The sequence below is a fragment of the Panulirus ornatus genome, chromosome 47, assembly GCF_036320965.1.
Source record: "Panulirus ornatus isolate Po-2019 chromosome 47, ASM3632096v1, whole genome shotgun sequence".
Lineage (NCBI taxonomy): Eukaryota > Metazoa > Arthropoda > Malacostraca > Decapoda > Palinuridae > Panulirus > Panulirus ornatus.
In genome coordinates, this window is record NC_092270.1 from 9,220,885 (window position 1) to 9,246,571 (window position 25,687).

General features: G+C 39.2%; 1 protein-coding gene across 2 annotated transcripts; it reads right to left on the minus strand.

The window, feature by feature from the left end:
* Nucleotides 1-1,027: 1,027 nt before the first annotated feature.
* On the minus strand, nucleotides 1,028-22,706 carry LOC139763528 (transcription termination factor 5, mitochondrial-like). 2 transcript variants are annotated; one of them, XM_071689705.1, is made up of 9 exons: nucleotides 22,487-22,706; nucleotides 15,793-15,968; nucleotides 13,886-14,060; nucleotides 11,666-11,763; nucleotides 8,177-8,310; nucleotides 6,245-6,410; nucleotides 4,129-4,290; nucleotides 3,779-3,964; nucleotides 1,028-1,702 (listed from the first exon to the last, which is right to left on the minus strand). In XM_071689705.1, exons 2-9 carry the CDS (start codon nucleotides 15,958-15,960, stop codon nucleotides 1,100-1,102), a joined length of 1,692 nt encoding a protein of 563 aa, XP_071545806.1. In that variant the 5' UTR covers nucleotides 15,961-15,968; nucleotides 22,487-22,706; the 3' UTR covers nucleotides 1,028-1,099. The 2 variants fall into 2 exon arrangements, with proteins under 2 accessions (XP_071545806.1, XP_071545805.1); XM_071689704.1 differs by lacking the exon at nucleotides 22,487-22,706 and adding an exon at nucleotides 20,535-20,962.
* Nucleotides 22,707-25,687: the final 2,981 nt, after the last annotated feature.

Sequence of the window (25,687 nt, forward strand, 5' to 3'; positions counted from 1 at the left end):
CATACATACTCTTCTTACTATCACACCCCTCTCTTAGCCTGTCATTTCTTACACAATCAACCTCCTCATATTGCATATTGTCCTCAAACATTCCATCTCCATAAAATCCACCTACACTCTTACTTTTTTACTCTTGGGCCCATATCTAATGTGTATGCAACACTATCATGACTACTGTACAATCAAACATACCCAGCTTTGCCCTCAAAGAAAAAGACCTCTCTTTCCATATATTTCTTAACACACTCAGGACTTTAGCCCCCCAACTTACCCTATGGCTTACTTCAGTTCCCATAGTTCCATCCGCAGCCATATCTACTCCCAGGTATCTAAAACACTCCACTTCCTCTGGGTTCTTGCTATTCGATATCACACCCCAACCAACCTCTCTCTCTCTCTCTCTCTCTCCACCAATACACTTAATAAACTGACTTCTATTCACATTAACTCATACCTTCTCCTTTCACAGTTCACACTCTTCCAAACCCAAAATCCACCTGCAGTTTCTTACTCAAATATGCTACCACCATTGTGTCATCAGCAAACTATGCGTTTCCCCTCCCAAGCACCTGCAATCCCAATAAATTGCAAAGCTGCACTTCTCTATGACCCTTTCACTAACTTCCATCACCACCCCTTCCATAAACAGGTTATACATGTCTCCATTTAAAGCATATGCAGTTCCCTATTACCAATATCATGGTTAAATTAGTTTTCTTTTGTTCTCAATGGCCCACACAAAACAAGGTCATAACTGATTCTACATTCCCTAAATGAAATATTGATGACATGAAAGTCTGAAAAAATATTAAACTGTGAAGATTTGAAAAAACTTTAGACTGATCATGTTGTTGGTAAAGTATAAGTTTATCACATAAGCCTCCAAATTGAGAGAAGAGTAAAAGTCATTCTCAAAATAATACTCACTTGCTATTTTACATATCTACCACTGTAAAATTAAAAAACTGAAAATTTTAAATATGCAATAAGATAAATTCTACATATCTGGTAAATCAAAAACATCAGCTTTTTCAGAAAGTACAGTAATTTATATGAATAAACAGTTTACACTGAAAGATGTGTTAGCTATACTCTACAACTAAGACAATGTACAAGAGGCATTTTTCTCCATGAAATACAGAAGGAGTTGCAAAACATTTGGATTGGATTTTAGCTTTGAATAAGGCTGAACCTGTGGTCGGTGTGGCAGCTTAGTGAGCTGGTCCAGTAGCAAGTCTGGAGAGTATAACACTACATCTAAAGCAGCCATAACTTGTTCTTTCGAGAAGCCATGTTGCATCAGGTTTACAAGGTTCTTTCTTACACTTACAACTGTTGTTTGAGGCCCCCAACACTGTAAATGAAGTTTGTCTCTGATCACACTGGCCTTTACATTCAAGAATTTTGCCAAACAATTGATGACATCTCGCTTGTTCTGCCTAAGTTCACCTACAGATATATACTTATGAAATGCACTTCTGGTGCCTGACAGTGTGTTCAGACTTGGTATAGCATTGGTGTTCTTCACTTGCTGTAGGAAATCCAAACGTGATCTGACTGTATGATAGTAACATATCAGTCGCAACATGCGGGGATGTGAGTGAAGGGCCTTAAACTCTGGATCTTGCTGGAGATGAGTGATGCGTTCCTGGATTGTATCTGGATTTAGTGTACATATCCTAGGAACAGTTTTCAATGATCCCTGTAAAAGATTATTGTGAAAGCAATACATTCAAAAAAAGTAGGAGCTGTTCAACTTAGACAATAAATGTTCAACTAATCTATAATAATGACTTGAGTCTGAAAATAGCTTGTATGTGCACTGGACATAGTAAGATGTGGACTACCAACATATATCTTGGTGCCAAGTTTGTTTACAGTAAATTTTCATCATCATTACAACAAATTAGTTTTTAATTCTGTTATTAACAGTGATTATACCATCCAAATAACTTGAAAAGATACTTGTCAGACACTGTTCTGGAAAGAAGAGGAATATCAAAGACCTCTAATGCTGATCTATTTCAAGGAATGGTTCCTTATAAAGGCCAAAGTGAAGGCTATCTTCCCAAAAGCTAGGGATCTTCAACACATTGGCCAGATGAGGCCAGCCTATTGAGTTTCTAAGTCGGAAAAGAAAGGTTTACTGTTGAAAGAGATTTTCAGCTTTCTGGATACAAATAGACAGTAACTGTTACAGTCTCTGACAAGCTAAATCACTTCTTTCACAGATTTAAATGGACATAAGGAATGACATGCTCTTGCTGCTATTTTTCAAGAATAAATCAAAATAGTCAAAGACATGGTCAACCAATTTATGTCCCAGCCAAAAGCATCTTTGGTGAAAGAAATTAAGTGAGAAAAAAGAAAATTAATTGGCTCTGTAGACGGATATAGACCTGAGTCTCAAAGGTAGAAGTGTTACAGGTAGAGGGAAATACAAAAGGAGGTAGAGCATTCCAAGCTTAGTTATCTGACAGAAAGAGGAGGTATCATAAGGGTCAATCCTCCAGTTACTGGTCTACACACACAAACTGTGGGAAGCAGCAGCTAGACATGTGCCTTGAGTCCAAGCCCTGGGTTTAGGAACAATTACAGATAAGATGACAAATAAGGACATCAGTGAAGGGGGCAAAAGGAGAAGTGATGAATGTGAAAACAGTAGTGATGAAATGTGGAAAATATGAAGGGAGTACTTTGAAGGACTCTTCAATGCATTTGATGACAGGGTGGCAGATGTAGCATGTTTTGGTCAGCGTGGTATGTGAATTGGGAGAGTCATGGAGAGTGGTTTGGTGAAGGGAGAAGAGGTGGTGAAAGCCTTGCATAAGATGAAATGTGGCAAGGCAAAATGTGTTGAAATGGTTTGGACATATGGAGAGAATGAGTTAGAAAAGGTTGATGAAGAGGATATATGAGTCAGAAGTGGAAGGAACGAGGAGCACTGGGAGACCAAGTTGGAGATGGAAGGAGATGCAGGAGGGTGAAAGGCATGCACAGAATAGAATGAACTGGAACGATGTGGTATACTGGGATCAACATGCCCTCAATACACACAAGTATGAATATGTACATGTGTATATACATGTCTGTGTAAGTATTTGTGGATATGATGATATTTATATGTATTCCTATGAATCCACGGGGAAATGAAACATGATAATTTCCCAAGTGTACTTTCATGTAATAATCACATCATCAGGGGAGACACAAGAAAGAAATATGACAGTTGATATACAATGAAGAGACGTAGCTAGGATGCCATTTTGTAAACAAGTGACTATCCATATGTATATGTATGTATATATGCGTGTATGAAAGTTTATGTATATATATATATATGTGTATAAGAATGGATGGGCCATTCTTCGTCTGTTTCCTGGGGGCTACCTGGCTGACACGGGAAATGGCGATTAAGTATAATAAATAAAAAAACAATTTCTTTACAGATGTTACTTACAAAGGATATGTATTTATCATAGTGAATATAGTAGATTAGTAGGAAAAACAAATCATTCCATCAATATATATGACAGAAAAAAAATCACGATACAAAAGCCTGGTGGCAACACTGTTCTCTGTTACCTAAAATAATAATGGCACAATTACTTATATATGGACTTTACTTGACTAAATGTACTTCATATATTGAATATTTCTCATTCTGTGAGGATAAATATGCTTATATGTACCTTGAAAGAAAGGGTTCATAGTGCAATTGACAGAAAACTCTATCTTGAGGTTTAAAAAAGAAAAAATACAGATGGAAAGGTCTTACCGGTGTAACCCCAAGTTTCACGAGTATAGAGCTTAAGTACTGCAGCTGTTGGTATGGGATGGTGAGAATACGAGGAGTGAAGGTAACTAAAGACTTGGTATCTGTTCCTGCAATAAGCTTCACTTCTGTTTCAATAAAAGAAATGTTGACAGGGCTGCATGCGAGTAAGTAACCATTCTGTACCACCTGCCAACAAAAGGTCCTGCATCAGAAATACAGTGAGCTTTAATCCCATACATCAAATCCATTTGATTTTCTCTTAAAAATTCTGCATTGAATGTACACTGTAAAAAAAAAAGTACAGTTACAATCGTAATTGTAACCACACCAAATGAGCTAACTGGTCTCACCTTATCACAGCTAATATTCCAGTGATGATTAAGCTGATGCAAAACTTGATCCTGGAGTCTCATGCTCTTGGTAATACTGTAAATCCGACGTATTCTGTCAATGTCATTTTTGCTACAGTCTAGACGCCAAGACAAGTATACATTACTTAACTCCCTGTGCACCTGCAGGTAACAATACATTTTGTAGTACTAATCTGCATTTGTTTCAGTCTTTTGAAGTTCTCTATATATCTAATTTCATACATTAAAATGGTTTGTAAACCAATAATATTTGTCAGAGTGTAAACTTACCACCAGGATTTTTCTAAGTCCATACAGGGTAAAGATGAGGATGTGCTCCTTGTAAATAACCGAGAATTTTTGAGGTAAAATTGAACAGCAAATATAAAAAGAAGAGTATTTTGGTTCCAAACCAAGTAATGAATGAATACTAGTAATTTATACAATTAATTATCCACTTGCTCTGTTTCACCACTAGATTATAGCACCCCTAAAGTCAGTTTCCCATGACGAGCAAAATGTAGTTATCTCAAACATGCAGGCTAATACGGTAAGTAGTATAATAATGTACACACTCTGTTCCTTCCATTTTACATACACAAACCAGTTTCTCAGCCTAAAGATACAGTTCCCATCAGCTGGTCCATAATGAATCATATCAACTCCCCTAATACCTAGCATGAACTCACAATGGATTCATTTTCATGGCTGCATCTTTGGTGATAATCCTTTAACTACCTTTCACAAGATAACCCTTACAATCCATTAAAAAGTCTGCAAAACTTACAAATCCTAGTCAGCAACTGCAACTTAACTGAAAGGCTATGGGAACCACAGGGTAGCTATATAGATTTAAGAAAAGACTGTAGAAGAAACACAAGGTGGACAAGGATAGGGCATGATCTTACAACCTTCAGGGTCTGGTCCAGAAGATCCCTCCTACAAGGGTACTGAAGGTTTCTGTGTTTTATGCACAGATTCATCCTGAATGAAAAAACGGTCATTGTTCATACTTGAGATCATAAGATGCCATTCTCTTTTAAGCCACCTGAGAAGAAAATATATGCTTCGTAATGTGAAGATTTGAACAAAAGTTAGACAAGAAGGGGTCACATCACATTCCAGCTTGGCTCCCCATCTCATTTTGTCACAGGTGAACGATGCCCCTCCCCTTTCCTGTGTCTGTAATTGACGAACAAACCCTTACACTTGGATGACTCTGGGAGAGTGGCCTCCTAGAGAGAGGGATACTTTCAATTCAGGCACAAGGAAATAAAGTTGAATAAAGCATGCTGGTTCTCACCCCAAATTCTGACACAAAAAACAAAAACAAGGGATCACCCTGAGTTGACTATAAAAGATATTGCTGGCTAATGAAACTACTTATCCCTGGGGATAGGGAAGAAAGAATACTTCCCACATATTCCCACCATGTCATAGAAAGTGACTAAAAGGGGAGGAAGCCGAGGGCTGGAAATCCTCCCCTCCCGTTTTTTTTAATTTTCCAAAAGAAGGAACAGAGAAGGGGGCCAAGTGAGGATACTCCCTCCAAGGCTCAGTCCTCTGTTCTTAACACTACCTCACTAATGCAGGAAATGGCGAATAGGTATGGGAAAAATGAAACCATTATAAATGGTTTAAAAGAACTGATACAATCACAAAATGAATTGCATATTTTCTCTCCTACGGATGCATGGTCAAAAGATCACACATCTGGAGGATAAGAAATCATGTCTACACAAATCTGAGTAGTTTAAAATAGTTCCTGTTATTTTCTAACTTTAATAGACTGGAGGTTTCCATTTTGATTACAAAAAAAAAAAAAGTGGTGGTAAAGAATATTCTGAATCCTGGTATGCAAAATGACCTCACTGTAAGGTTTTACCATGTAGTGTTGGAATTCAGCAACAAAGTAAATCTTTATTGATCCAGTGTGTAAATGGCTAACTAATGGTGAACAATTCTTTCTATCACTGTAGTTTGGCATGCGTTACACTACTGGCTTTGTATAAACTATGGTACTAAATAATGGCTGAGCTAGAAAGTAAGGCCACTATCTATACGACATCTCTTGGGCTTAAAAGATTGATCTCTTATCCAAAAAGATACAACACACCTGAGCTAAAGTGAAATGGGTTATATCTGAGGGAAGTTCAGCAGTCATGACCTGATCTTCTGGGACACCTAGAGCAGCCAAAACCTGCTCATGAGGTTCATAGTTCTCAGGCAACAGTCCCCATCTCTTGATCACTGAAATACTGCTCTTGAATATTTTTTTGAATCTGTAAAAAATTTGGCAATCAGTTTTTAAAACATATCAAACTTTAACTTTTTTCAGAATATAACAATGTTCTGCCTTCTTATCAACAAGACTTAAAGTTGTTTCAATTTTTGTATTCTATTGATCTGAATAATAAAAGCAATTCATATATTTTTCATGTAAAGTATCTATCTTTAAAAACCTGGCACAAAAAGATAAGACAGCAATTCAAATCTGTGCTATGGTGAAAAATCCTGAGGTTACAAGTCAGAAGCACAAAACTGAAAGCTTTTATCATTATTATTTTGCTTTGTCGCTGTCTCCCGCGTTAGCGAGGTAGCGCAAGGAAACAGACGTAAGAATGGCCCAACCCACCCACATACACATGTATATACATACACGTCCACACACAGCACATATACATACCTATATATCTCAATGTATACATATATATATATATATCCCCCCTTCTCGTTTTTTTTTTTTTTTTTTTTTTTCCAAAGGAAGGAACAGAGAAGGGGGCCAGGTGGGGATATTCCCTCAAAGGCCCAGTCCTCTGTTCTTAACGCTACCTTGCTAACACGGGAAATGGCGAATAGTATAAAAAAAAAAAAATATATATATATACACACAGACATATACATATATACCCATGTACATAATTGATAGTCTGCCTTTATTCATTCCCATCGCCACCTCGCCACAAATGGAACAACAACATCCTCCCCCCTCATGTGTGCGAGGTAGCGCTAGGAAAAGACAACAAAGGCCACATTCGTTCACACTCAGTCTCTAGCTGTCACATAATAATGCACTAAAACCACAGCTCCCCTTCCACATCCAGGCCCCACACAACTTTCCATGGTTTACCCCAGACGCTTCACATGCCCTGGTTCAATCCAATGACAGCACGTTGACCCTGGTATACCACATCGTTCCAATTCACTCTATTCCTTGCACGCCTTTCATCCTCCTGCATGTTCAGGCCCCGATCACTCAATCTTTTTCACTCCATCTTTCCACCTCCAATTTGGTCTCCCACTTCTCGTTCCCTCCACCTCTGACACATATATTCTCTTGGTCAATCTTTCCTCACTCATTCTCTCCATGTGACCATCTATTTTTCTAAGTATTTCTCACACATTCTTCAAAGCAAACATATGATCCACACATCCTCTACCACTTCTGAAACCACACTGCTCCCCCACAATCTTATGCTCTGTACATGCCTTCACTCTCTCAACCAATATCCCCTCATACAATTTACTAGGTATACTCATCAAACTTATTCATCTGTAGTTTGAACACTTACTTTTATCTCCTTTGCCTTTGTGAAATGGCACTATACATGCATTCCGCCAATCCTCAGGCACTTCACCATGATCCATACCAACCAATCAATGATACATTCGCCCCATGTTTGGGGCTTAAGCATAAGATGATTTCTTTCTTTCTTTTAAACTATTCGCCATTTCCCGCGTTAGCGAGGTAGCGTTAAGAACAGAGGACTGGGCCTTTTTTGGAATATCCTCACCTGGCCCCCTCTGTTCCTTCTTTTGGAAAATTAGAAAAAAAAAAAAAAAAACGAGAGGGGAGGATTTCCAGCCCCCCGCTCCCTCCCCTTTTTGTCGCCTTCTACGACACGCAGGGAATACGTGGGAAGTATTCTTAATCCCCTATCCCCAGGGATTTCATAAGTTCAAATTCTACATGGAGTGTAACACACAGTGAAAACACCTGGCTTCTGCTCATACAAACTTTTTCTGTTATCATGAAGGCAGTACTTACTTCATTAAGTGTTCAGCAGTGACACTGCTGAAACCTAATTCTTTCAAGATAGCTGCATTATGTTCCATAGTTAAGGGGCAACGACATAACAGGGGTAAAAAATTTCTCACGTCATCTGGTTTTATTCCATATTCCTGAAACGTAAAGTAAAATTAGAAAATATAACTTAAATAATACTAAGTATCATAACTTCTATCCATTCATGTATAATTAAGGAAATTAGCATAGTTGTCCCCTTCAAAGGTAAGTGCATCTTCACACATCTGTGAGAGGGAAATCCAACAACAGCACAAGGAAACTGATTTTCTTAGTCAGTTAAACTATCATACAAGTGAAGCACTACTCTTAGTAATGCAAACAGTGAACTACTTACAAAATGTGAGAAAGAGAACACATAAAGTAAAAGACAAAGTCTATATAAAGGTGAAAGGAGTACATGAACATGAAAAGGCAATAATAGCAGTGTTTGTATGACTGTACTGGCAACAAACTAAAAGTGGGAATGTAGTCTAAAGTATAGATATGATGAAAGAATGTAATCATCAACATGAAAAAAGGCCAAGAAAAGGATTCCATTTTCATCCAGTTTACAAGTCTACAAAAATCATGATTAAATGGCAAAGAAAAAGCATCAGTAAAAACAAAAATTAGAAAAAAAAAAATCAGAGCACTGACCAAAAGTAAAATACTATGGTAAGTTGCAAAGTACATGATATGTAAGCTGATTGAAGAATACACATAAAATGAAAGAAAAAAGCTGACCACAGATCAATGCACGGTTAAAGACATTGTTACCGAGAACAGAAAAGCTCCCTGCAGGAATAGTGTGTTTATAGAGGATGATAAGGGATTCTTTGTCTTGTCTAAATCTAGTAACAGTTAGTGTCATGAGGGAATGTAATTTGTGTTGATTTTGTGGTGATGTTTTTGCTATGAGGAGTGAATGTCAAGTGTGCACTGCATATGATACCTAGAATGCTTGGTGTTTTGTTCAGCAGAAGTAACTGTCCATTCAAGGCTACTGGAAGGTGTAGGAGTGTGTCTGGGAGTAAAATTAAAGTCTTCTGTGGAGGTGCAGACATTCTGTTCTGAGAGAGCCGTGGTTCCAATTATGCAACATGGTGCTACTATGTGTCAAGGTGTTCTGATGTATGACAGTCTCATTATATAAGTGACGTTCTTCATACTGTGGTTTGCTGTTGGTACTGGGATTATATAACCCCAAGACCCCCTTTCTGGGGCTCATACAGCTTCAAGGCTGTGATAAAATCAGCAGCGTGAAAATGATGGGCTCCTTTGAAGCTGTGGTCCTGAATTCTCATTATCAATAGTTGGTCTATGCCATTCCAATGTCAGCTTCTTCTATCTCAATATCCACGATGGCATTCTCATTATAATGAATAAACAGTTCTTCATTAGTAGTTTTTCTTTTTTAGTTATGCTGAATACTGATGAAAGCATCATGCACATTTCCTTAAAGTCACTTTCATATTTCTTTCCCACTTTATATAGACCAATATTACAGGTTTCGCTCTCTCCTCTGCTCACACATGAGCATAATACTTTCGAATTCTCATTCATGCTATTCTGCCTTTTCTTCTAAGGGGCTTCATTATTTCCTTCTCAGTATCTCATATTTTTTTCATCAAGTTCTTTTCTCCTTTCTGTGAATAATGCTAATCTTTTAATTTTCATTCTCTTCTATTCATTTAATATTTTCTATGACAAGATGTTTGTCAAAAGGCCAGGGGTAATGTGTTCCACTCATTATAAATATTGCTGGATGAATATACAGGGATCAACAAGCCATCAAAGGACTAAACTAGGCCATATTAAACCATGGAAAGGTCTGTCAGGCCTGGATGTGGATAGGAAGCTGTGGTTTAGATACATTACACATGACAGGTACAGAATGGATGTGAGTGGATGTGGCCTTTCCTTGTATGTGTCCTGGCTTTACCTCCCTGTCGCAAGGGGTTGAGATGCTGTCTCCTGTGGGGCATGTATACAGGTAGGAAGAGAGGAGAGTGATTGGTTCCCAGTGAAGGTCAGTTTGTGGCAGGGATGTGTAATGTCCCCATGGTTGTTTAATTTGTTTATGGATGGGGAGGTTAGGGCAGTATATGCAAGAGTTTTGGAGAGAGGGACAAGTAAGCAGTCTCTTGGGAATGAGAGGGCTTGGGAAGTGACTCAGTTGTTATTCACTGATGATACAGCACTGGTGGCTGATTTGAATAAGAAACTGCAGAAGTGGGTGACTGAGTTTGAAAAAGTGTGTGAAAGGAGAAAGTTGAGAGTAAATATGAATAAAAGCAAGGTTGTTACGTTCAGCAGGGTAGAGGGACAAGTCACATGGAATGCGAGTTTGAATGGAGAAAAATGAAGTGTTTTAGATATCTGAGAATGGATTTAGCAGTGAATGGAACCATGGAAGTGGAAGTGAGTCATAGGGTGGGGGAGGGGGCAAAGGTTCTGGGAGTGATAAAAAATGTGTGGAAAGAGAAAACATTATCTTGGAGTGCAAAAATGGGTATGTTTGGAGGAATAGTAGTTCCAACAATATCACATGGTTGTGAGGCATGGGCTATAGATAAGGTTATACGGGAAAGGGTGAATGTGTTGGAAATGAAATGTTTGAGGACAATATGTGGTGTGAGGTGGTTTGATCGAGTAAGTAACGAAAGGGTAAGAGAGAAGCGTGGTAAAAAAAAAAAAGAGCGTGATTGAGAGAGCAAAAGAGTGTGTTGAAATGGTTCGGATATAAGGAGAGAATGAGTGTGGAAAGGTTGCCAAAGAGGATATATGTGTCAGAGATGCAGAGAACAAGGAGAAGCGGGAGACCAATTTGGAGGTGGAAGGATGAAGTGAAAAAGATTTTGAGCAATCAGAGCCTGAATATGCAGGAAGGTGAGAAGCAAGCAAGGAACAGAGTGGATTGCAATAATGTGGTATACCATGGTTGATGTGCTGTCAATGGACTGAATCAGGGCATCTGAAATGTGAGTTAATATGTATATATGTGTATGAGGGTAAATAAGTTTTTCTTCGTCTTTTTCCTGGTGCACCTCGCTAATGTGGGAAACAGTAATCATGCATGCTAATAAAAATTGAATAATACTGTTTCTCTGTTGCCATATTCACTCCATAACTATCAATCCTAGTAGTCAGTAGGTACATTAGGCAGGAGTCTCTGCAAACACTGCACTAGACTTGCCCTCTGCCAGTGGCCTGTAAAAGGGTGAAGCACTAAAGGGTAAGATGCACACTAGAGTTCACTAGGTGTGGAGACTCTATTGCCGTGGCTACATCCTTGAGGGAGTTCCAGATTGGAACAGGTGTCAGAGACATAGATAGATAGATAGATAGTTCATCTGGGACTGATGAACCATATATCAAGTCTTCTAAATGTTTCTGTAGATATTTCATGGATATTCTTGTTTTTCTTGCTATTTGTATTTGGGAAAGACATGGAGATTTTTTTTTACCAACCTGAAGGGTATTCATATTACGAGCCAAATTGTGAAGATCAATATTCTTAAGGCGTGGCTCACTGCCTGCAATTCTGCTGGCAGTTGTCTTTGATACATCTGAAAATGAGAAGGCAAGTCACTGAAAGAACAAAATGATTATACATTTACAGTCACCTCATTCTATTAGAATTGTAACTAGGAGTTATTTCAGCTAAGAATTCTAGTCTTTTCCCATAAACAGATTGAACCCATGAGGGAGCCCTTCTATATACTGTAGTTACTGCACATCCCTTGTCTCTACTCCATCTTGATTCACTTCTCATAAAAATGCTCCCTTCCCCAATTACTCTATCTTCTCTTAATCCCTTGTTACCCTGATATCCTGTTCCCACCGATCTTAATAATTTTCATTCTTTCAACCTACCTTTCCAACTTTCTGTATATTCATAATGCTTCAGCGCATCATCTGTTACTCAGATGACCACTCTTAACATGATATCGGTAGATCTACAGTAAATCCATAGCCCAAAAATTCAAAACTTGAGCAGGTGTGGTTTTAGGATTCCTGTCAAATAGCACAGGAGTTCCAGAAGGAAGCAACTATTTTCTGAGTTGTCACAAAATACACCACCAATTTGACATCATTCTCCCAATGTGAATTTGAGGTGGTACTGTACCAAGCTCCAGCAAGTGATACTACTGTTTAGGACATGAACGTACATAAACAAATCACTCTTTAATTCTAACTAGACTAATAAGTATCTAACAAATATGCAACTGCATCAATTCATTATGAGCCAAGGAAGATTCTGATTGGGAATCAAGAAAGGATATTCCTGGCTGATAATTAATATTTTCAAGAAGGTTCTGAGCTCTTAATTCTAGACTAGCACATATGTCAACTGATCTTAAGATGGCTGGAACTTAGGCCTCCACAGAAGATTGGTTTTGTGAGCAGAAAGGCTACGATTTGTAAAATACTTGTGAAGCTATGTACATCATATACAGTGATCCTATGTACATAATCATATACAGCATCACTGCAAAATTTGGTTTACTATCTCAAAGGGCAAAAATCTAGAAATTTTATTTCCCTTACTTCATATCATATGTCTTTAAAGAAAATAACCCAGAAATAATATTCTTTCCTCTATATTGGTGTGGGAGGATTGTGTGGATGCTGGAGGGCCTGGCTGATGGCATATATGCTCCTTATTTACGTAAGTATATGATGATTATGGGTTTTATCCAAGTGTGGTTTCATTCTACATACACCTAAACACACAACACACTAAGTTTTACCAAAGGATGATTTCACTCATCCTAAACATATCATGTAAAAATTTTTCATCTATCATTACTCACAATATATGAAACTGACTTGCCTGAAGGCATGCATGCCTACCTGAATACATTTGCAAGACATAAAAGTAATGAGGGAAATGCAAAAAGAGGGCTCCATCAACTTACAAGGGAACCAAACATGACTCCAAGCTTGTCTAATACATGGTTGAGAGAATTCAACTAAGCAAATATAAAGTAATGAGGACAGAGCAGAGTGAAAGATGGATTCAATACAATTATTATCTAAAAGGAAATAAGCTTCAGGATTCTGTATATGAAAAGGACTTGGGAGCTGACATTGCCCCTAACCTGTCACCAGAGCCCCATATCAGGAGAATAACTAAGGAGACAAAATTTTGGCAAATATCATAACAGCTTTCAAGTGTATGAATAAAAAACAATTTTGCCAAAACTAGAATATACTCCTCAAGTTTGGTCACCATACTTAGAGAAGCAGAGAAAGGTAATAGAAAAAGGTCAAGAGGAGGGCAGCAAAGATGATACCAGAATACAGAACACAGTTCTTTGAGTCATAAGAATAGAGTAAGCAAAGGACATAACACGAATTAAGCAAGAAACTCACTTGAATATTACTAAACAAGTTCTTTCAACAGTGTGAGTCATGAATGAAAGGAATAAAATCATTGAGAACATAGTTAATGCTGACAGCATACATATTTTTAAGAAACTGTATGATAGCAGAGAATGTTCAAGAGATGAGGCCCCATGAATGTAAAACTACCTCCCTGTAAAATTCAAATTAATTAAAAACATGATGGACTGAAACAGTGCCGTGCTGTCTTTTATCTTTACATGAGACACTTAATAAAATTTCTCACGTCTTGTAATAGATCCTATCAAACTTTAAATTGCCACTTAACAGATGATCACTTACTAAAGTAGTCTGAAATCATTTTTAATCTGGGTCCTGGCCCTATATAAGCGGGAGTTATCTCATGTTCAACTGATGATTCCCCAGCTACATTATACTCGGGAAGTGATGCACCAGACAAAATTCTTGATTTCTGCTTCAACCAACTTGTATCAAAAGGGACACAAATCTTAGGTACCTGCAAAAATTATAAGCATTCAGACATATTATTAAACCTTATAATATTTAGAGTTCAGTACTATGATAGTGTGATCACACAATGCACACAGCCCTGCTGTATGTGGAAAGAAGAAGGTATCATTTTGGTTAATCCCTGTGTTGTTGGTCTATACACAAAAGCTTAAGAAAGCAGCAGCCAGATGAGTGCCACCAGTCTAAGTCCTGGTGGTGGGATAGATCATGAGAGGAATGGCTGAAATCATACTGGAAGAACACAAATGGCAGCAACATCATGAAAGACAGAAAGGATGACCTGGACAGAATTAATGAGACCAATGGTGATTGATCCATGCTGGACAACAGACAGGTGGCAGATGAACCATTCCAGATATGCAAACAGTACTGGAGTGAAAAAAAGCCCCTGAAGATATGAAATGGCTGCTTGAAACAAATATTTTCACAATATCTATACAATAACCCAAATTTTGTAGGATACATTTTGTGATGTTGACTTCAAGATGTTTCTAGGTTAAAGGGGAGGATGTGGTAATGCCCAACACGTTTATGATATTACAGGGTATTGCCCAACATGCTCATGATACTACAGGGTATTGCCCAACATGTTTATGATATCACAAAGTTGACCTGAAATTGGGAAGAAGGAAATGAGTGACATTTAGATACATTTATAGATAAATATGGCATTTCAATATGAGTGAATTTAACCAAGTTACTGCTTACTCATTCCATGGAGCTGTGCAGGTGTAAATCAAGAAAGGAGATACTTTCAGTATGAGAAACAGAATAAGTATTACAGTGAGGATGGGAGGAATAATGAGTAAATAGAGTCCAAGTTAGAGAAAAATCATTATTTTTGGAGAGAAAAAAGAGAATAGGTGACAAAATGGAGCCTCAACAACACCAAAGTTGATGACTGCAATGGACTAATTAGATAGGGAGCTATGTATCAGAAGACCAAGAAAAGCAAAAAAGGCAAAAGGAAGAAGTTTACAAAGAAAACTTATGCTATAACCTGTCAAATGCTTTAGAAATGTCATAGGACTTAGCAAAAAGATTCACAAATTCCTCAAGTGGGATAAGCTGCACTAAGACATGCCTCTAAGAGGAATGAAGTTTGGGTTTTTAGACATAGGCAATAAAGGTAGGCAAGAACTGGACCTAGCTTAGAGGCAATTCACTACGGGCTCAAAAAGGTATGCCATTTTGGCCACATGCCTTGCCGACTAGAAGATGGGAAAGTATTCAAAATTCCTGAATGACGAAAATATGAGAGCACAGGTTAAGAAAAAGGAAAAGGACTCACTATGGTCAATCTTACATGAGCCTACATGAGAAAGACAGACAATAGGAGGCATGATTGGCCCATGACTAGGTTGTCGAGAGAGAGAGAGAGAGTGTGTGTATCAGGACTTCAGTGGAGGATTATCATATCACATAAAAAAGGCTACTGAGAGATGAAGTGTCCACAATATTGGGAAAAATCATTTCCCAATTGCTAAAAAAAATCAATATTCATCAAAACATAAATCATACACTAGAAAGTAACAAAGATATTATGAATAAATGCACTTTCAGGCATGTTACACAGATAGTGAAAAAATGCATATCTTTCATGAAATTTCAAACTAGAAGAATGTGCTGTCATGCTGATAATCCTAAAATGTTTCAAGTAACCGTAAAATACAGCTATTTCACTTTTATTCAGGAAGCTAGACGAACAGATGACTTACTACTTGTGGACTGGAAGCATGATTTGTGAGACAGTGGTTAGATGATGTCAAACTGCAGAATCTCCTACTGTTCAAGTTACACCACTCTACTACAGTAGCATTAGTGATGCTCATCCAGCTGTGAACCCAGCTGGATTTCACTGTCAACAGTATCTTTGCACGTCTCATCCTTTATTCTAAGTCAGAGAAGAAATATAATGTTAGGTAAGATTCTTAGACTGTAATTATGTTTCTGAGATGTATTACCTACTTTTACATTAATAAATCCCAAATCTTCCCTCATATACATAGCCCTTACTAGTTTATTCAACAGCATTTGACTGAAATAAAGCTAATACTCAAATTCATGCTCCTGTACTGATAATATACATTCCTAGGGATAGGGAAAAACGAATACTTCCCAAGTATTCCCTGTGTGTTGTAAAAGGCAACTAAAAGGGGAGGGAGTTGGGGGGCTGGAAATACTCCCTTTCAGGTTTTATTTCTCCAAAAGAAGGAACAAAGAAGAGGGGCCAAGTGAGGATTTTCTCTTTTAGGCTCAGTCATCTGTTCTTAATATCTTGCTTGTGCAGGAAATGGATGTGCTGGAAATGATATGTTTGAGGACAATATGTGGTGTGTGGTGGTTTGATCGGGTAAGTAATGAAAGGGTAAGAGAGATGTGTGGTAATAAAAAGAGTGTGGCTGAGAGAGCAGAAGAGGGTATTTTGAAATGGTTTGGTCACATGGAGAGAATGAGTGAGGAAAGATTGACAAAGAGGATATATGTGTCAGAGGTGGAGGGAACGAGGAGAAGTGGGAGACCAAATTGGAGGTGGAAAGATGGAGTGAAAAAGATTTTGAATGATCGGGGCCTAAACATGCAGGTGGGTGAAAGGCATGCAAGAAATAGAGTGAATTGGAACAATGTGGTATACCGGGGTCAACATGCTGTCAGTGGATTGAACCAGGGCATGTGAAGCGTCTGGGCTAAACCATGGAAAGTTTTGTGGGGCCTGGATGTGGAAAGGGAGCTGTGGTTTCGGTGTATTATACATGTCAACTTGAGACTGAGTGTGAACGAATGTGGCCTTTGTTGTCTTTTCCTAGCAATACCTCACGCACATGCGGGGGGAGAGGGTTGTTATTTCATGTGTGGCGGGGTGGCTACGGGAATGAATAAGGGCAGACAGTATGAATTATGTACATGTGTATATATGTATACGTCTGTGTGTGTATATATACGTATACGTTGAGATGTATAGGTATGTATATGTGCGTGTGTGGACGTGTATGTATATACATGAGTATGTGGGTGGGTTGGGCCATTCTTTCATCTGTTTCCTTGCACTACCTCGCTAACGCGGGACAAAGCGACAAAGTATAATAATAAAATCATATATATATATATATATATATATATATATATATATATATATATATATATATTATTTATTTTATTTTTATTATACTTTGTCGCTGTCTCCCGCGTTTGCGAGGTAGCGCAAGGAAACAGACGAAAGAAATGGCCCAACCCACCCCCCACATACACATGTATATACATACGTCCACACACGCAAATATACATACCTACACAGCTTTCCATGGTTTACCCCAGACGCTTCACATGCCTTGATTCAATCCACTGACAGCACGTCAACCCCGGTATACCACATCGCTCCAATTCACTCTATTCCTTGCCCTCCTTTCACCCTCCTGCATGTTCAGGCCCCGATCACACAAAATCTTTTTCACTCCATCTTTCCACCTCCAATTTGGTCTCCCTCTTCTCCTCGTTCCCTCCACCTCCGACACATATATCCTCTTGGTCAATCTTTCCTCACTCATTCTCTCCATGTGCCCAAACCACTTCAAAACACCCTCTTCTGCTCTCTCAACCATGCTCTTTTTATTTCCACACATCTCTCTTACCCTTACGTTACTAACTCGATCAAACCACCTCACACCACACATTGTCCTCAAACATCTCATTTCCAGCACATCCATCCTCCTGCGCACAACTCTATCCATAGCCCACGCCTTGCAACCATACAACATTGTTGGAACCACTATTCCTTCAAACATACCCATTTTTGCTTTCCGAGATAATGTTCTCGACTTCCACACATTCTTCAAGGCTCCCAGGATTTTCGCCCCCTCCCCCACCCTATGATCCACTTCCGCTTCCATGGTTCCGCTGCCAGATCCACTCCCAGATATCTAAAACACTTTACTTCCTCCAGTTTTTCTCCATTCAAACTTACCTCCCAATTGACTTGACCCTCAACCCTACTGTACCTGATAACCTTGCTCTTATTCACATTTACTCTTAACTTTCTTCTTTCACACACTTTACCAAACTCAGTCACCAGATTCTGCAGTTTCTCACATGAATCAGCCACCAGCGCTGTATCATCAGTGAACAACAACTGACTCACTTCCCAAGCTCTCTCATCCCCAACAGACTTCATACTTGCCCCTCTTTCCAAAAATCTTGCATTTACCTCCCTAACAACCCCATCCATAAACAAATTAAACAACCATGGAGACATCACACACCCCTGCCGCAAACCTACATTCACTGAGAACCAATCACTTTCCTCTCTTCCTACACGTACACATGCCATACATCCTTGATAAAAACTTTTCACTGCTTCTGACAACTTGCCTCCCACACCATATATTCTTAATACCTTCCACAGAGCATCTCTATCAACTCTATCATATGCCTTCTCCAGATCCATAAATGCTACATACAAATCCATTTGCTTTTCTAAGTATTTCTCACATACATTCTTCAAAGTAAACACCTGATCCACACACCATCTACCACTTCTGAAACCACACTGCTCTTCCCCAATCTGATGCTCTGTACATGCCTTTACCCTCTCAATCAATACCCTCCCATATAATTTACCAGCAATACTCAACAACGTTATACCTCTGTAATTTGAGCACTCACTCTTATCCCCTTTGCCTTTGTACAATGGCACTATGCATGCATTCCGCCAATCCTCAGGCACCTCACCATGAGTCATACATACATTAAATAACCTTACCAACCAGTCAATAATACAGTCACCCCCTTTTTTAATAAATTCCACCGCAATACCATCCAAACCTACTGCCTTGCCGGCTTTCATCTTCCGCAAAGCTTTTACTACCTCTTCTCTGTTTACCAAATCATTTTCCCTAACCCTCTCACTTTGCACACCACCTCGACCAAAACACCCTATATCTGCCACTCTATCATCACACACATTCAACAAACCTTCAAAATACTCACTCCATCTCCTTCTCACATCCCCACTACTTGTTATCACCTCCCCATTTGCGCCCTTCACTGAAGTTCCCATTTGCTCCCTTGTCTTACGCACTTTATTTACCTCCTTCCAGAACATCTTTTTATTCTCCCTAAAATTTAATGATACTCTCTCACCCCGACTCTCATTTGCCCTCTTTTTCACCTCTTGCACCTTTCTCTTGACCTCCTGTCCCTTTCTTTTATACATCTCCCACTCAATTGCATTTTTTCCCTGCAAAAATCGTCCAAATGCCTCTCTTTTCTCTTTCACTAATAATCTTACTTCTTCATCCCACCACTCACTACCCTTTCTAATCAACCCACCTCCCACTCTTCTCATGCCACAAGCATCTTTTGCGCAATCCATCACTGATTCCCTAAATACATCCCATTCCTCCCCCACTCCCCTTACTTCCATTGTTGTCACCTTTTTCCTATCTGTACTCAGTCTCTCCTGGTACTTCCTCACACAAGTCTCCTTCCCAAGCTCACTTACTCTCACCAGCCTCTTCACCCCAACATATATATATATATATATATATATATATATATATATATATATATATATATCTTTCTTTCTTTCATACTATTCGCCATTTCCCGCATTAGCGAGGTAGCGTTGAGAACAGAGGACTGGGCCCTTGAGGGAACATCCTCACCCGGGCCCCCTCTCCGTTCCCCCCTTTGGAAAATTAAAAAAAAAAAAAAAAAGTGAGAGGGGAGGATTTCCAGCCCCCCGCTCCCTCCCCTTTTAGTCGCCTTCTACGACACGCAGGGAATACGTGGGAAGTATTCTTTCTCCCCTATCCCCAGGGATATATATATATATATATATATATATATATATATATATATATATATATATATATATATATATTTCTTTTTTTTTTATACATATTCACCATTTCTCAAGTTAGCAAGGTAGAATTAAGAACAGAGGACTGAGCCTTAGAGAGAATATCCTCAATTGGCCCCCTTCTCAGTTCTTTCTTTTGGAAAATTAAAAAACAGGAGGGGAAGATTTCCAGCCCACTGCTCCCTCCCCTTTTAGTCGCCTTCTACAACACACAGGGAATATGTGGGAAGTATTCTTTCTCCCCTGTCCCCAGGGATATGGATATGTATATGTAAGTATACGGTGAAATGTATATATATGTATATCTGTGTGTGTGGGCATTCATGCATATACATGTGTGACGCAGGAGACCAGTTAAATATAATAAAAACTTATAAAAAAAATAATATACTAAGCATTATGGAACAAAATTTCAATATCAGAGTCCAATTATGATGCAAAACTAAACTAGATTTATCACTGAAATTCCATTTATCCTGCCCACATAGTAAAGTATCATAGCAAAACAAAGTTACAAGTATTCCAAAGCAAATTTCAGTGAGCCTCCACAAGTAACCAACTGAATTTTAATAAATGCCGGCGAACGAAGACATTCACACTCACATTTCCTAAAACAATTTTTCCATCCTGAAGTAACTGGCCATAATCATTTCTCTGGTGAGTAGGTCAGGCTGATTAGGGTAGAGTTGGTTACGTTGGGTTTGGATAGTGCCGTTCGATTGCTTCGCCGATAACTACCTAACCTTTACTCAGAAATCTTAACCAAAAGTTAAAACCCACACAATTTAATTCCAGCACAACTGTTAAGGCTAACTTTAGAAGTCCTTAAACGTCGTCGTATCACACGTTCAAATCTTTCGTTTCCTTATGCGGAATACAACTTTCTTTAATTTCACCATTCGCTGGCGTAATCTGCTTGAATGTCATTGTCTTCCAATCTCATGAAGGACTCATTTTTTCCGTTCTCCTATGGTGTCCACCACCAATTCAGGCAAGTAACAATGTCTAATTGGTCCACCGGTATGAGCTTTACGTCGCACTCGTACAATCGGCCATCTTGGGGCAACAACGGCCCAGTATCCCTTTACTTCCATTTCTCTGCTACGCAGTAGCATTAGCCCTATCATGACAAAATCTCCTCCCAGGTACCCATAACTAGGTAGGTAGACAGGAACTCATAACTAGATAGGTAGACAGGTACTCATAATTAAATAAGTAGACAGGTACTCATAACTAGAGGTAGACAGGTACTCGAAACTAAGTAGACAGGTACTCATAACTAGAGAGGTAGACAGGTACTCGAAAGTAGACAGGTACTCATAACTAGATAGGTAGACGCGTACTCATAAGTATACAGGTAGGTAGGCACTCATAACTAGATAGGTAAGTAGGTAGTCATAACTAGATAGGATGGCAGGCACTCGTATCTCAATAAATAAACAGGTACTAATTAACTGTAATGTCAGACAGATACTCATAACCTGATAGGTAGACAGCCACTTATAACTAGATAGGGAGGGAGAAACTCATAAATAGATAGATAGACAGGTACTCATAACTAGATAGGTAGGCAGGTACTCAAAACTAGATAGGTTGGTAAGTACTCAAAACTAGATAGGTGGACAGGTATTCATAACTAGATAGGTAGACAGGTACTCATAACTAGATAGGTCAGTAGGTACTCATAACGAGATATATAGACAGGTACTCATAATGAGATATGTAGACAGGTACTCATAACTATATAAATAGGCCGTTTTTTCTTTGCTATCTATTTACTTCTTTGTTTGCCTATGTGCTGATTTTTTTACTTTTTTTTAATTACCTCAGTCCTGGTTTAAATGGCTCGCGACCTATAGGAAAAGGTTACCAGGGTAGTGAGTGTATATCACCAGACAACTGGAAATAAACACAGTAAACTGAAATTTCTTTGAGATAGGTGAAGATAGGTCATGAAATAATAGACACAAAATGCTGTCCATACGACAAGATTACACAATACATAAAAATTCCTATTTTGTAACCAAAAAAATCATTACCAGGTCTTGCTTTGAGATTTGTTAAACATTCAGTCTGGATCATACAATAATATTTTGATTTCAAGTTTGTGGTGCTATTATAATGATGTGAGATTTTTAAGGTAATGTTTGTATTTAAACCACCTAAAGAGTACATGTTTTACTATAACTTATTTCATTAATATGAGGCTGAAGTAGGTGAAGTATATAATGTTAATTTGGAAATGTGTGAGCATTATTGACACAGTAGAGGTTGTTCATTCGTCTGTCTCTGGTTCAAAGGCAGACTTTGTTCTGCACGAATATGTGATATTACCACAAAGTTATGGAACCATAAGAAGTTGCTTTTGCCCACATCATCACAGAAGATGCGAGATTCCTTGGATATATCGTCAACTCTTTAAATGGCTTTATTTCCTACTCTCTCTCTGGCCTCCGCAAGGGACTGAAGAAGAAGCGCCGGTACCATTCTTAATCAGATATAGGCCGTAGATGACGTGCTCATCATCATTACGAAGAAAATGACAAAAAACTTACCTTCCTCTTCCCTTGCTGCTCCCACCAGTCAACTCTTATGGACACCTCTTGCTATACGGATGCTTTTCGTCAACCAGCTCATCAACAGGTTGAAAACCTGGTGTTCATAGAAGGGAACTACAGCACTTATGACAAGGGATTTCACGCTATATAGGCCACCGTTAAAATTTTTAGACATCTTGAAGGAGTTATGTTGTCACTATCCACAAGGAACTGTCACTCATCATGGCTGCTAAAGAAGGTTTTCGTTCCTCGTGCTTCGCTGGTTACCCAGCTTATACATCGCGGTTCACTAAGGACACCTGCCTTGTAAGGAAAATGATGGTCATTTACTGATATTATTTCTAACTAATGAGAGTAGTTTTCAACTACCTAGATCCTACTGACTTGCTCTTTGGGAGCAGGTGCTCAACAATGGAACCCTGACCTACTTTATGCAACGTCCAATACCATCATTAATCCACTACCTCCTTCCAACCTCAATATCTCATAAGAAACTTTAAATCCTGGGGCTCCTTATCCCAACATTCCAGAACGTACTTTAGGGATATTTTCAAAAGAATTCCATTCCCTAGTCGACCCTAGCGTTTGAGTGACGCACTGGCATTCTAAGATGAATGGAGGATGTACTGTCTCCAGTGCCATTTTAGTTTCTTCCTCCTTTCTTCAGGTTCAATTCGATGCCGTCAATGTCGTTGTGTCTCTTCCTCTCGGTACGTGGTGGCTCCAACCTCCTCCTGAGTGTTGATATCTCGAGATGAGTCGAATTTTTTTTTTATTTGATGGATGATTTTTGTATCCTCCTACCATGTCTTACTCTCCGGTTGGGCTCAATCTGCTATTTGTTACGGATCAAGGTCACCAATTTTAGTCATCCCTTTGGAAGGACCTCAAATAAGGGTCATTTCATTACCCGTCTTGGCACCACAGCCTAAGTGAAGTTTTATTGGTAAATCCAGACTCCACTCTTAACAAACTCCTCGGCGTTAATTTCATGATGGAGACCCGGGCCTCTTAACTACCCCGCATGTGTGTGTAGTATGGTTAGGTTCTAAGGTCTGTAGTGGGTGAGGTTGACATTGTAAGGTGGATGAGGTAGATGCTGTGGTGGGTGTGGTAGACACCATGTGGAGGATAATACGTCAGGTAAGGTTAAGATGAAAGGGACAGCGTTATATGTGGAGGAAGTGTGGAAGTTTCCCTAAATCGCAATTGATATGGTCGTTTTTAATTTTCGTTCCTAGTTAAGTACGTTTCTGTAGGCTGTAAACCAAAGCCTTTAGGTGTCTCCCTGACTTGAATACAAAACTTTAAGATCACACCAGTACATATTCAGGGCACTGGCCTAAGGCAATGGCCAGCTGTACTCGAGTTATCACCAATGCACCTAACTAACCATCAGAGGTTGATAGAGCCCTCTCCTCCTTCTTTCTGGGCGTCTGTTTCTGATGATCATTCTTAAATAAAATTGTAAATACTCTTCCCTAACAGTTATATCTTCGTCTGGCCATAGTGTCCTATGATAGGTAAGGGCGTCATTGCCCCTTACCCCTTGAAAAAAAAATATATATAGCTACAGTCCTAAGTCAGATAAGCAATCATCGACCCTCACCAAGTTGGGTTGTCTTGTGAATCGCCGTATGACTCGTAATATTTTCATAATTTTTCCAAATGACTTCGATCCATTAGTCACTAAACACGTGACAAACAATACTTTACACATTTATCATTGTGATTGGTTATATATTCTTCTTGGTATAACTTTGAGACTTTGACACAGGTAGAGCACATCATAACAGGTCTTGGGCGAGATCCAGTCTTTATTCTCTGCCTTGGCTTTCATTGCAAACTGGTCGGCCTGGCGGCGATAGGGTGTGGCAAATGGAATACCGACTTTCGAGCTTTGTTAAGAGAGAATGGGGTATTCATCATCATCAGCTTTTCGCCAGATGGTTTACCAGCTTAGACTCATGAATGGCTCCTTTCAAGCGTATTATATCATCTTGTAGGCCAAGGAAACTCAACTTGCGCTGACTTCATCCCGCTGAATGAATTACCGATGTATAACTATAATTAATAGCTTGTTACTCCCTCCCCCAGACGAAATAGACCACATTACTCACAGGTAAATAAATAACCACTGCTCCACCAGCTGGTGTTTACATTACAGTTCACAGACAAGTCTTAAGAATAACGTTATTGTCATCCTCAGGAATCCATTGTATACAGGAACACACATTATGCTAAAAAAAAAAAAAAAAAACTAAACTATAGCAATCATACATTTTCAAAAAAACATTCAAATAAATGAAATCTTGGTTGCTACGGGTATATGGGATAAGGTTTTCATAGGTTCTCTTCATTTCTAGAAGGATATGTCAGTTCTCCGTGAAAGCCCCACATTTTCCCTGGTCTTCGCCGACTTCCTCATTACCATCTTATGTTTTACCATAGAAAGACGATATACAAATCATACCCAGCTAGCTGTATCACATTCCCTACACTTATCATTGCGAAACAAATTCAAGGATATTCCATAGCTAGCTGCAACGTGCCCCTAAACTGGAATTTTCAGGAGCTTGCTCTGAGAGAGAGAGAGAGAGAGAGAGAGAGAGAGAGAGAGAGAGAGAGAGAGAGAGAGAGAGAGAGAGAGAGAGAGAGTGTGCTTTAAGCTGGGAGGAGCGCGCGCTGTTCTGGGAGAGAGCGAGCTGTGAGAGGAGAGAGAGAGAGAGGGAGAGGGAGGGAGGTGTGAGAGAGTAAGGTGGGTGGCGGGGGCGGGGCCTCTCAACTGAGGTAGTCGACACACACAGTCCCCACCACACCAGTCCTCGCTTCAGCCAGACTCATCTAGCGTTCCCAACCTCCTAAAATCATGCCCATGGTCGAGCCTTTACGCCCTTGAGATACCTTCATAAGCCCCCCTGCTTGTGTACCCCGCGCTGTGCCTTCGTGCTCACGTCACTGTTAACAGCTACATCAGTAGAGGTGTTTCTTGGGCAGATGCCTGCAATAAATAGATTTTGGAACAAAGGTGAAACAGATGGTGGCAGATTCCATCAGGGAGTGTAAAACATTAGGTTGAGAGAAGCGCTCAGCAGGTGGGGAACGAGGACCAACAAACAGCTGGTTCATCCCATTCGTATACACCAGCCCCTACCTCACCTCCTCTTAAAGCTGGTGACACACTCAACTCTCAGCCCA

Excerpts from the sequence above, each read along its gene's own strand:
- LOC139763528 (XM_071689705.1), bottom strand. The coding sequence starts at position 15,960 with ATGAGACGTGCAAAGATACTGTTGACAGTGAAATCCAGCTGGGTTCAC. Across the intron at positions 11,764-13,885 it reads AATGATTTCAGACTACTTTA|ATGTATCAAAGACAACTGCC; the intron begins GTAAGTGATCAT and ends TCTCATTTTCAG. Across the intron at positions 1,703-3,778 it reads TGAAACTTGGGGTTACACCG|GGATCATTGAAAACTGTTCC; the intron begins GTAAGACCTTTC and ends AATCTTTTACAG.